This window comes from Pinus tabuliformis, chromosome 4_2, assembly GCF_031772625.1.
Source record: "Pinus tabuliformis cultivar Carrire ecotype Pingquan chromosome 4_2, CPIR1, whole genome shotgun sequence".
Taxonomy (NCBI): domain Eukaryota; kingdom Viridiplantae; phylum Streptophyta; class Pinopsida; order Pinales; family Pinaceae; genus Pinus; species Pinus tabuliformis.
In genome coordinates, this window is record NC_142304.1 from 344642146 (window position 1) to 344655744 (window position 13599).

The following is a 13599-nucleotide window of genomic DNA, read 5'->3' on the forward strand; positions in this document are numbered from 1 at the left end:
AAATCTTTGTCGGTTAAAAAACTAACCTTTATTCGAAATGACATGACTCGCATCATTCCGACTTGCACTAACACGTGGGTCGATTAGGGCAAGAAACGTGAAATTCCAGAACTCAACATTTAACAATCCACGCGGAGTCAAAGTCAGGCACCAAGGAAAAGACCACTCGAAATTTCAAATTTTATGATATTAGAGTAACTTAATAATAGGTGGATAAGTTAGTTATTTTTGCTCTAATTTTTCTGAACTTTAAAAAATGAAAAAAATCCTCCAGACTCTGGTCGATTTTAACCTAGTTAAATATCAAATAATTAAAACTTTGACCATAGACCCCTATTGATTTTGACCCCTTGAGGAAAAAAAAAAAAAAACTAAAAGCGAAATGTACCGCCCATAGAAAAAAAAAATATGAACTTGTGAGCAGAGTTTATGCAGTGAGTGCAGCGCATGTGATGATAAATATGAGCGTCGGCACATTAAAGTGGGTATGCGCTCCCACCAAATATCGTTTATTATTCTGCATCTGTGCTGGCTATTCGTTGGAGAGCATAAGCACCGTCATCCCCAGTAGAAACGCGTGATGACCACTGCATTTATTATTATACAGCGAGTCAAGATTTTGCTATTTGTAGACTACGTGCCGTGGAAGACTCTAAGGTTGAATCAGTCTTCATAAATTTATGTGTATATAGATGAGGAGCTTACTATGTAATTTACCCGTGAATGAATTTGCAGTGACTGCAATGGCTTCAACACCTGTGTCTTCCTCTGCTTCTCAGTCCAATTTACTCCGCCATTACACTCCCACTGTCACAGATTGCTCCTCCTCAGCCTCCTCTATCCCCGTTGTGGATTTGTCTGCACAAAAAACCAGGGTCGTCCAGGCCCTAGTTAAAGCCTGCGAAGACAATGGGTTCTTCAAGGTTGTGAACCATGGAATCTCGCAGGCTTTAATTGATGCCATGGAGGCAGAAGCGGAGAAGTTATTCGCTCTGCCATTGTCCGAAAAAGAGAGAGCGGGGCCTGCCGATCCGTACGGGTATGGCAACAGAAGTATTGGTCGGAATGGGGATGTGGGTTGGATTGAATATCTGCTTTTCAGATCTGATTTTCAATATGTTCAGCAGCGTTATAAGGCAATTTCGCCAGATAATTATATCAATTTTTGGTAAAAAATTGCAATTTTTTAATTTATTTTACATTTATATATAATACTTCATATCATAACGATGGAATACAATTGCTTATTCATATGTTTATTTCGCTCTACAGTAATACTGCCAGCAAATACATAAGTGCAACCAAAAAGCTTGCGTGTGATATACTGGAACTGCTAGCAGAAGGGCTTGGGCTTCCTGAAAATATATTCTCAAGTTTTCTAACAGCCGAGGGGAGCGACTCTGCATTCAGACTCAACCATTATCCGCCATGCCCGGATCCTTCTAACATAATAGGATTCGGAGAACACACCGATCCCCAGATTTTAACCGTTCTGCACTCCAACGATGTCGGAGGATTGCAGGTTTTATCCAGAGATGGAAAGTGGGTTACCGTGTCCCCGGACCCGTCCTCGTTTTCTATAAACATAGGAGACTGCATGCAGGTATATAGATTTTCACTGGTAAAATTTTTATTAGATTGTATTTATGTTTTATTAGATTGTATTTATGTTTATTGAGAAGAGTGTTGGGTGAAAATTATATCATAATTTATTTGTGGATTTGTTTTGAACTAATAAGTGAGGTTCAACCAACAAGTGTGATTTTTTTTTTTTCTCAAAAGAAAAAATCAGAATGTAATTATATTAAGATGATATAATTGATCGTCATTACAGTTGTCTCCGTAGAGACATGTTACTGATTGTATGCTATTTTCCTCATAACAGAGAAGATACCAACAAGTGTGATTTATTGAATAAGTTTTTGGATAAAATCACATCATAACTTACATAAATTATTTATGGGAAAATCACATCATAAATTATTTGTTTTGATTGACAATAACCTTGCCATAATTTTGTGATCTGAACTTGGTTAAGAATTTATTTACTAATCCATTATTTGATTTTTGATTCTTTCTTGAATGTTTGAAATTTCTAGAATCTATTAGAAAACAATTTTTTAACAAAAAATTTTTTTTTAGAAAATATTATGTAAATTATGAAATTCAAAATTCAATAAAATATAAATAAAAACAAGTCTATCATCCATTCCTTCCTTCCTCCCTCTAGAATTGTGATGTTTAAAATAATTTTACAAATAATCCAACCTGTGTAAAGAAATTTTCCCTCAATGAAGGCTTAAAATAATTTTACAAATAATCCAACCTGTGTAAAGAAATTTTCCCTCAATGAAGGCTTATAATTTATTTCTTTGGCAAGTTTATTAATGGAGACATTCATGGAATTAGATATATATTTATCTTTTATTAATTGAGACATTGAATATACTGTTGGAGTAGGTACTGACAAACGGGCGGTTCAAGAGCGTGAGGCACCGCGCGGTGACAAACACGTTGCGTTCGCGGATTTCAATGATGTTTTTCGGTGCTCCGGCGTTGGATGCGACCATCGCCACTCCTTCCCAGCTGGTGGACGAAGATCGTCCCGCCCAGTACATGCCATTCCTCTGGTCTCAATACAAGAAATCCATCTACTGCTTGAAGTTGGGACAAACTCGTGGCCTGCTCCAGAAATTTCAGGCTTCAATGGTAGGAGTAGGTGTGGCTTAATCCACTCAACAAATTTTATTCCGGTGGTTACAATCCGATGATATAATGGAGGGGGAGTTGCTTGATCAAATAGCAAACACAGTCAGATGATACAGCGGAAAAAATTGTTGTACATTCAAGATTTATGATACAGCGGAAAAAATTGTTGTACATTCAAGATTTTTAATACAAAAAGGTTGGGAGTAATTGAGTAAATTATCCAACATGGTATTTGTGTTAAGTGTGAAGCCTGCATTTATTTATGCAGGATTTCAGATCTCTCTACACCGCGAGTAGTTTCTAGAATTACATGTAGGATTCTAATCTTTCTACATACTATTCCAGATCTCTAGATCCTTCTTCTTTCTCTATAAATTTGTAATTTCTCTGGCCAAGGAGAGCAAGCCAAGGCCCAAGCCTGTTATTCCTGTTAGTGATTGTTTTATCTATTCCGCTATTTCTGATTGAGTAATCTTGTTGTTTCTCCATTTATATGTCTCTGAAATTATTCTTTGCTATTGCTGCTATGTGTGATGTATGCTCTCGTCTAACAATTGGTATCAGAGCTACGGTCGAATATCCAAGTCTCTGGGTATAATTCTGCTGTGTTATGTATGCTCTGGTCTAACAAACAACTGGTATCAGAGCTACTGTCGAATATCCACTATGCAAGCGGAATATCCACTATGCAAGCGGCTTAGTGCTACCATCGCCTTACTCTGTCAGCCTTCGTTAAAACATTGGTTGTTACCCCTGAAGCTGTTGAAGGATCTGTCCAAGAAATAGTTGAGGAACGCTGGAACTAAAAGACAGTTGATACAAGAAAAACAAGGTCGTGGAGATCCGTACTTGTTGCTGGAGTTTGAAACAGATCCGTGGAGATTGGAGTTGAAACGTGGTGTTAGTTAGTTTTTTTTACATCAAGCTTACACGTATACGTCAAGTTTTTTCTCAAACCAACATATGTATGTGTAAAATGTGAAAAGGTTAAAACATTACATATGTTTTTATATTTATTATGAAACATATATAATTATATGTTGGAACTTTGAAAAGTATATTCTAAAAAGGAGCAAAAATTTTGAAAAGGGTATTTTAAAAGGAGAGAGTAATCATTAAAGTTTTATTTTTAAGTGGAGTTTTTTAAGGCGTGTATTTGATTGAAAATGGAGACAATAGTTAAAGATATGGAGAAGTTGAGCGGGGCTAATTTTGCCCTATGGAAATCACAGATGGAGGATATACTGGTTTTAAAGGATGAGTCTTTGCCGATTGAGGGCACAACAAGATTGAGGGCACAACAAAGAAACCCTCATCGATGACAAATGAAGAGTGGAATACGCTGGATAAAAAGGCGACTGCAACAATCTGTCAATATTTAGCAAAGAATGTTTATTTCAATGTGTCTGGAGAAAAGACGACTGAAAGATTATGGAAGAAGCTCCATGATCTATATGAGAAGAACACGGCATCAAACAAAGTGTTCTTGATGAAGAAGCTTTATAATCTCAAAATGAAAGAGGGTGCTTCAGTTGTTGAGCACTTGAAACCATTTAATATTATTACTAATCAACTTGCCTCTGCTATGAGCACTTCAACAACAACAGGGACCCTGAAGTTTGATGATGTCAGCAGCAGTTTAATGAATGAGGAGCTGTGACGCAAGTCAATTGCATAAAACTAGGGAGGAGAGGCTCTAGCTCTAGCTGATCGTGGTAGGAGAATGGATCGAGGTCGGCAAGGGCGATCAAGATCGAGAGGCCGATCAAAATCAAGGAGAGGCATAATCATCTGCTTTCATTGTGGCAAACTCGGGCACACGAAGAAAGAATGTCGATTCTGGATGAAAGGACAAAAAGATCGAAGATCGTCCATTACAATTCACAAGTCATCCAGCGCAAATGAAGGTGAGACTACTGTTGTAGCCACAAATGGTGATGTGTTGTTTACTGTTTCAGTAGAGGATGCATGTGTATATACATCTAACAGTAGCTTTGATTGGATCCTTGACTCTGGGGCATCTCACCATGTAACCCCATGCAAAGATAGTTTTGTTTCATATAATCCTAGTGATTATGGTAGAGTGCATTTGGGGAGTAATCATTTTTGCAGTATTGTTGGAGTGGGAGATGTCTAGATCAAGATGAAATATGGACAAGATATATTGTTGAAACAAGTCAGGCATGTACTAGAAATGCGCATGAGTTTAATCTCTATGGGACGACTGGATGATGAAGGCTATTCCATAAGCTTTGGAAAAGGAGGCTGGAAAATTAGCAAAGGTGCATTGGTCGTGGCCAAAGGACCCAAGACAGGAACATTATACACATTGAAGACACTGATAGGAAAATTAGATCTAGCTGTTGTCACAAAAGAAGGAAATTCAGCAGATCTGTGGCATAAGCGTTTGGGTCACATGAGCGAGAAGGGCTTAAAAATCCTTGTTGATAAAAATTTATTGCTAGGTTTGAAATCCTACGATCTTGATCTTTGTGAGAATTGTATATATGGTAGACAAAGAAGGGTTTCATTCCTTAGAGGTGGCCATGACAGAAAGAAAAATGTGTTAGAATTGGTACACTCAGATGTGTTTGGGCCTGTTAACATCAAATCATTAGGAGGAGCATCATATTTTGTAACATTTATAGATGATGCATCCAGGAAGGTTTGGGCATATCCTATGAAAAATAAAAGTGAAGTGTTTGGAATATTTCAAAAATTCCATGTTGTTGTTGAAAGAGAGACTAACAAATTGCTGAAGTGTTTAAGAATAGATAATGGTGGAGAATATTGCTCAAATGCATTTAAAGAATATTGTAATAGGTTTGGCATAAAGCATGAGAAGACTGTGTCTGGTACTCCTCAACAGAACTGTGTTGCAGAAAGGATGAATCGCACCATTATGGAAAACGTGCGAAGTATGTTGTCCAATTCTAGTTTGGAGAAGAATTTTTGGACTGAAGCAGTTAGGACCGCTTGCTACCTCATAAATAGATCTCCAACTACAGCCTTGGATGGCGGTATTCCTGAAGAAGTTTGGACTGGTAAAAATTTGAATTATTCTCACTTGAAAATCTTTGGATGTGAAGCATTCGTACATATTCCCAAAGAAAAAAGAACTAAGCTAGATGTTAAATTTGTGAAATGCATTTTTTTGGGATATGCGGATGAAGATTTTGGTTATCGTCTATGGAACCGAGTCAAACATAAAATTATTAGAAGCAAGGATGTTATATTTAATGAGTCATAAATGTTCAAGAGGACTGTAGGTTAGTTGGAGGTCAAGAAGGTTATTAACAGGTTTGAAGAGCAACAGGAAAACATACCACCAATACAAGAAAATGAACAGCAAATTCAGGAGCATGAAGAACAACAAATGGAAAGTGATGAACAACAAGAAGAAGGAATTTTGTAGGAACCTTTACAGGAGATTCAACCTGATAATGCACCACCACAGTTGGTTCACAAATTTTCCAGGCCTCATAAGCCTTCACAAAGGTATCCTCCTTCAAACTATATTTTGTTGACTGATGAAGGTGAATCTAATTGTTTTCAAGAAGCTTGTAAAGTAGAGCATAGTAAAGAATGGAAGAAGAAATGAACTCTTTGCAAAAAATAAAACTTGGGAGTTGGTAAACCTCCCAAAAGGTAGAAAGGCTCTACAAAACAAATGGGTGTACAGGATTAAGCATGAAGGTGACGAAAAGGAGAGGTATAAAGCAAGGCTAGTGGTGAAATGTTTTGCCCAAAAAGAAGGTATTGACTTCACTGAAATTTTCTCACCTGTTGTTAAAATGTCATCCATTAGAGTCGTTCCTGGTCTAGTTGCTGCTTTAGACCTAGAATGTGAACAGTGAGATGTAAAAACTGCATTCCTTCATGGTGAATTAGAGGAAAGAAATTTATATGGAGTAGCGAGAAGGCTTCATAGAAAAAGGCAAAGAAGGCCTTGTTTGTAGGTTGAAGAAGAGTCTCTATGGGTTGAAACAGGCATCTCGACAATGGTATAAGAAATTTGATTCATTCATGTTGGAACATGGTTTTCAAAGGTTGGAAGCTAACCATTGTGTCTATATCAAGAGGTATGATCAAGAAAAGTATATCATATTATTGTTATATGTGGATGACATGTTCATTGTTGGGCATGGTAAGAATAAGATCAATAGGTTGAACAAAGATTTGGGTAGAAAATTTGCAATGAAGGATTTGGGACCAACACAATAGATATTGGGCATGTGGATTATGTGTGACAGGAAAAACAAAAGGTTGTGGCTGTCACAAGAAAGATATATCAAGAAGGTGCTTGATAGGCTTAATATGAAGGATGCCAAGCCAGTTGGTACACCCCTTGCAGCCCACTTCAAGCTGAGTACTGAATTATGTCCTAATAATGACAAGGAGAAAGAAGAGATGAGCAAGATTCCTTATGCTTCAACAGTTGACAGTTTGATGTATACCATGGTATGCATATGACCAGACATTGCATATTCAGTGGGAGTAGTGAGTCGGTTCCTTACCAATCCAGGCAAACAACATTGGCAAGCAGTAAAATGGATTTCGAGGTATCTCAAGGGTACTAGTCATTATTGTTTATGTTTTGGTCATGATGAGACTGTGCTTGAAGGATTTACAAATGCAGATATGGCTGAAGATATGGATACCCGAAAGTCCACTATAGGTTATTTGTATACGTTTGCAGATGCAGCAGTGTCTTGGGTGTCAAGGCTACAAGGAATAGTAGCCCTCTCTACAACAGAAGCAGAGTACATAGCTACAACAGAAGCTTGTAAAGAGATGTTGTGGATGCAGCGATTCCTAGGAGAGATAGGAATAAAGCAGGACAAGTATGTGTTATATTGTGATAATCAGAGTGCCATTCACTTGGTGCAAACCCTAGCATTTCATTCAAAAACCAAGCACATTGACTTAAGGTACCATTGGATCCGGCATGTGTTCGAGGAAGAACAATTATCCTTGGAAAAGATCCATACAGATAGGAACCCTACTGATATGCTCACTAAGATTTTACCACGAAATAAAGATGATTTATGTAGAGGCATGGTAGGACTCGGTGTGTTGATGACTCTTATTTGGCATCAAGTGGGAGAATGTTAAGTGTGAAGCCAAATTCATGCAGGATTCTAGATCCTTCTACACCGCCAGTAGTTTCTAGAATCACATGCAGGATTCTAGATCTTTCTACACCGCCATTCGTTTCTAGATCATTCCAGGTCTCCAGATCCTTCTTCTGCCTCTATAAATTTGTAATTTCTCTTGCCAAGGAAAGCAAGCTAAGGCCCAAGCTTTTTATGTAATGCAAAGTGATTTCTGTTCTCCAGTGATTGTTTTATATATTCCACTGTTTCTAATTGAGTAATCTTGTTGTTTCTCCATCTGTCTCTGAAATTATTCTTTGTTATTGCCGTCTAAGTCTCTGGGTATGCTCTGGTCTAACAATTTGACCTCCTAAACAAAATATTTACAAATCATATATGTATATGAAAAGGTATTGAATTATAATGAAGGTTAATTGAGAATATTTTTAGTAGTTGGCAAGTATGATTGTTATTATTTTTTTTTTTAAATTATAATAAAATGAATTTATTTTTAATTTATTGTTAATTCTCACAAATAATATGATAATTTATATTGATTATATTGTTATAATAATTTAAATTATTATCATTAAACTAATTTCAATTCAAGAAATAAAAAGTTAAAACCACTCTTCATGTTACAAAGAGAAGAAAGTGACCACCATTTTCAACTTAAGAAATAAAAAACTAAAATCACTATTCATATTACAAAGAAAAGAAAGTGACAACCATTTTCAATTCAAGAAATAAAATGCTAAAACCACCATTCATGTTACCAAGAAAATAAAGTGACAACCACCATGTTATAAGGGGAAAAAGTGATCACAATTCTATTTTATCATGAAGTTTTGTGGATGCAAATTTTCCTAATCGCATTAGTTAATCAGATGGACTTATAATGGAAAAAAAAAAAAAAACTTTAAAATAATTCAAATATGTAATTTGAATTTTTGGACAATTTTTTTATTAAATTTAGTAGTTTATTCATTTTTTAACTAAATCAAATTGTAATTTTATTTTTTCAAATTTTGATTTTTTCATGAGTATATTTTTTTAAATTCCATAAAAAATTGTTTTAATCACAAATTTGAATTATATAGTTTATATAATTTAAACATCCTACATTTTTTTAATAAAAAATTTAGTTATTTGTATGAACTTATAATTGAGAGTCATGGATAAAATCTTAAAAGAAATTCAGATATGTAATTTGAATTTTATGGAAATTTTCTATTATATGTAATACTTCAGACAAATTTTAACTAAATCAAGTTGTAATTTAGTTCAAAGTCTTAGTATTTTCATGGGTATATCTTTTTAAATCCTTATAAATTTGTTTGATATATATAATTAAAATGTTTTGATGAAGATGAATCTATTTATACATTTTAAAATATATTTTAAATAAACAAAAATAATAATTTCTCAAAATTGTATCACCAAAAAAAAATAACTTTAAAAACCCTAAAACAAATAAAATATATAATTTTAACTAAACATAAACCTCTTTCGAATAAATTGCTTATCAACTTTGTTAATGAAAACAAAATAGTCACCGTCCTAATTTTAATTAATTAAACGATGAACAAAGCCCTAAAAACAAAAACCCTTAATGAATGAATAAAACCCTAAAAACAGAAATCCTTCATCAGTGAACAAAACCCTAAAAACAAAAACCTTTAATCAATAAACAAAACCCTAAAAATAGAAACCCTTTATCAATGAACAAAACCCTAAAAACAAAAACCCTGAATCAATGAACAAAACACTAAAACCAAGAAAACCCTTGATGTAATTTGAGTCATAATAAAACTCTTTATCCTATGTAAAATTTTGCAATGAAAATCGCTTTCGGCTCTGGTTGTTTATGAATGTGAATGAATGAACAGCGGCGACTGGTATCTGTGTGTCAGTCAAAGCGTTCACACTGCAACATGGACGAAATTTAATTTTCTGTGACGTCTGTGTAGCCTGCTGGCCACAGGCCACTATCTGTTGTGTCAAAATAGCTGCAGGCCATATGGTTACACATGCTTGTCTTCCATTTTCATGTTGGTATTAAATCTGGAAATTTACTAGGTTCTCAACTTCTTCTGTCTTAAAAGTATATGCTTCATGAGATCAGATCCAGTGACTTCTCAACACGGCAGACCCCATTTTTGATGCTTACATATGGAAATGTACCTTTGAAGCTTTTTTTATTTCAGGATATTAATTTAATGATAGGTAACTTTTTAAATTTCAGTATGTTAATTTAATGAAAGGTGGATATTAAATTAACTTATCTTTTCTTTATGTTGACTTTCCTTGTCAGTGATGCAACTTATATGATAACGTTGTAGATTTAACATGATTAAATATACTTCGATTTTAAATATTTTATTTTGTCCACTGTCATGTTAATTATTTTTTACTTTTAAATTAAATGTCGTATAAAACATTTTTTGGAAATATTATTTATTAGAACATTAATAAAGACCCATAACCCGTGTTAAACTCGAAAGAAATCTCACATTTAACTGATAATTATTTAAATTAATCTTAACAATATGGGGTAATTGGTTAATATAATTATAATGATATTTTTATATTAATAAAATTATTAAATAATTTTGATTAATTTTTTATTTTATTATGTTCTGGTAAATTATTTAGATTTTAATAGATGTTAGATAATTCAATTGAAAATATTAGTGATATGAATTATTATGTAAATTCTAAGATTTAAAATTCAAATTTATATGTATTCAATAAACAAACAAAAATAATCATTTTCGAAACATTTTTTGTTTGTTTGTTAGGTAATGTGAGCTTTAGATGACTGCCACGACCTAAGTTCTCAAAATCACCCTTGGATCATACCTAGCTTGGGCCACACCAGTTCTTAGCATGAGTAGTTTTTTGCCAATAGAATATTGAACCAGTGACATTTTCACCATGGAGTGCCTTAACCTATGCCCCATGGGCCATTTTTAAAAATATTTTTTATCCATATATATATATATATTTTTTTTTTTTTTCCAATTGATGATGGTGATGATTCACCTCTACTAAGACTGATATGGTTTATCTGACCTCCTTAAGACGGTAAGAATTTACTCATAATTCTTTAGCATACCTAGCCTGAGCCACACTAGTTCTTAGCATGACTAGTTTTTTGCCCATGGAGTATTGAACTAGTGACATTTTCACCATGGAGTGTCTTAACCTATGCCCCATGGGCCATTTTAAAAATACTTTTTACTCATATTTATTTTATTTTATTTTTCAATTGATGATGGTGATGATTCACCTCTACTAAGACTGATATGGTTTATTTGACCTTAAGAAGGTAAGAGTTTACTCATAATTCCTTAGCGTTTTATTTCTATGCCTAAAAAACATTAAGAGAGGTGTTCTAAGATCACCATAGTTTTGCTCATTTAAAAGGTTGAGAACTTGGTAGTATGACAAATATTTTGAAAATTAGATGGCATGTGAATATAAAATGAATAATTGAATAAAAAAATCTCATCTTCAACCCTTTTAGTGTTACAAAAGTCACAAACTCTTTCATCCCATGGTGTTTTGGGAATTAAACAAAACCGACTTTTCATACTTTTGATTTTTGAAATTGGGGTTGAGCATCTCATATCTTAGTTTCTTTTTTCCCTCTTTTTATCACCACACACTTTTTCCATAAATTTTGAAGCAATAATATTTTTAATATTATCCTTGTTTTGCTAAATGATCTCCTCTTTTATCCCCATATGTTGAAACCAAGACTCAATATCCTTATGTCATCCTTATTTGAGCTGAAGGTAGAGGTTTTGGCTAGAGTTAGAAGCAAATTTAGGAAATCTTTTGGCTTCCACGTCTTTTAATTTCTTCTTATACATGAGATATACCTAGTCAAACCATCCTTTCAATGGGGGAAAGGCTTGACTCAATCTGGAGTATATGATAGGGAGTATTTTCTTTAATCTTGATCATGTAGGCTATAAACTAATTTTGTATTTGTTTTATTTTCCTCCAGAACTCTCTAGATCTACTACAACCCCAAACCTTACATCCATATGAAATAACAAGAATGATGAGAGTATCAAAGTAGAGTTTCTTTTTATCTCATATCCAAGATCTATTTTCTTTTCAAGCCCATGGTAAACCTTTCATCCTCCATTTATCCTTTATCCTTTGTTCAATGTCATAAGCATAAATCTTCTAAAATTCTTAATTAACTACCAAGTTTATATTTTCATAAAAAAAACCAGTATCATCAACATTATATATATATATATATATATATAGAATTATAATTATAATTATAATTATAACTATAACTATAATTATAATTATCTATATCTTTTTCTAGTAAACAAATTTGTTATACTTCAACTATTTTATGTGTATGTGTGAAAAACTATCGCTTTCATTATATACTTAGATTCATCTCTTTTAATTTTTCATAATAGTGAATGTAAACACCTTCATTCCATTACTTTTATCTATTCTAAAAATTGTGTGTATTATTCATTACTTTTATCCATCTACAATAATATTCAATTTCTTATCATCTATTATATTAATATAATATTATAACAATTATATAACCTTATGTAATTTTTTTTTAGCTGAAATGATCAACATTGAGCTGAAATGTTCAACCTTGAGCTACAACACAGTGAAAAATTCATACAATTTTTGCAATTATGTATTTGCATATTTGTACTTTTTTTTATTTCAAAAAAATAACAAAAAGTTAATTTTTTAAAGTGAAAAAAAAAATATTTATTCACTAAACCACTCAAATTAAGATTATTTGACCAACTTAAAAAAAGACATAGGTGAGTTTTCATCCACTTGTATATGCATGAATCAAGAGATCATTTAATATGATTTCTCTAAATACAATTACATATTCAACCACTAACTCATATTTATTTTAAAATATAAATTTTAATTTATTAATAAATTTATATGTGAAATTTTTTAATTAATTTTTCTATAAAATTTCTTATTATCCAATTTTTTTTAATATTTCAATATTTTAAAAAATCCAATGACCATTCATCCAACATCATAAATGGAACCCAGTTTATTTTTTATAATATATATATATATATATATATTTTATAATTAACTATAAAAATTTGCACACTCAAATCAATACTTTAATTTTGAAATATTAAAAAAACCTTGTTTTGTAAAATGAATATACTTTATAATGATATTATTAAAATCCATATTTATTTATACCTTTACATTTATCAAGATTGGTTATAATATATATTTTATCTTTGCATAATTTTAATAAATAGCAACTTTGGAAATTAAATTAATAGTTGAAATTTGACTTTTTAAAAGCATATTCACTGAATTAAATTAATGATTATAATTTGACTTTTTAATGTGGATCTTTGCTTAAAAGTTAAAACTGTAGCCTTTGCCACGAAGAATCCAATTTAAACTTTTGTATTAAGAAGATATGATGGAGAGAGTCGTTCAGAAAAAGACAACGACTTTCGAAAAAAAAAAAAAAAATGTTTTTTGCGCTTAACACGCTGTACGCACTAAACACGTTTAAGCGTAGACTTCAAATATAATACAAATTGGTCCACTTCTAAAACCTTTTGAAAATTATAAAGAGCCTCAAGGCGTGACTCTCGTAACGCGTCGAATAGACCACACGAGGAATTGTTTTGTACTTGACCTATCTCGAAGATTCCTTACCCACATCAAAAAAAAAATATACGTGTTTCACTCAAAGCTTTTAGCATTTTAAATTGATTATAATATATAATTTAAGGTAATACTT

At 32.7% G+C, this 13599-nt stretch overlaps 1 protein-coding gene across 1 annotated transcript; it reads left to right on the forward strand.

Moving 5' to 3' along the window:
- Positions 1-489: 489 nt before the first annotated feature.
- On the forward strand, positions 490-2979 carry LOC149169337 (gibberellin 2-beta-dioxygenase 1-like). The gene is made up of 3 exons (XM_089428660.1): positions 490-1168; positions 1273-1603; positions 2461-2979. The coding sequence occupies exons 1-3, from the start codon at positions 693-695 to the stop codon at positions 2728-2730; spliced, it is 1077 nt and encodes a 358-aa protein (XP_089284786.1). The 5' UTR covers positions 490-692; the 3' UTR covers positions 2731-2979.
- Positions 2980-13599: the final 10620 nt, after the last annotated feature.

Coding starts and splice junctions, on each gene's coding strand:
- LOC149169337 (XM_089428660.1), top strand. CDS start 693: ATGAGGAGCTTACTATGTAATTTACCCGTGAATGAATTTGCAGTGACT. Junction 1,169..1,272: donor GATAATTATATCAATTTTTG/GTAAAAAATTGC, acceptor TTCGCTCTACAG/TAATACTGCCAGCAAATACA. Junction 1,604..2,460: donor ACATAGGAGACTGCATGCAG/GTATATAGATTT, acceptor CTGTTGGAGTAG/GTACTGACAAACGGGCGGTT.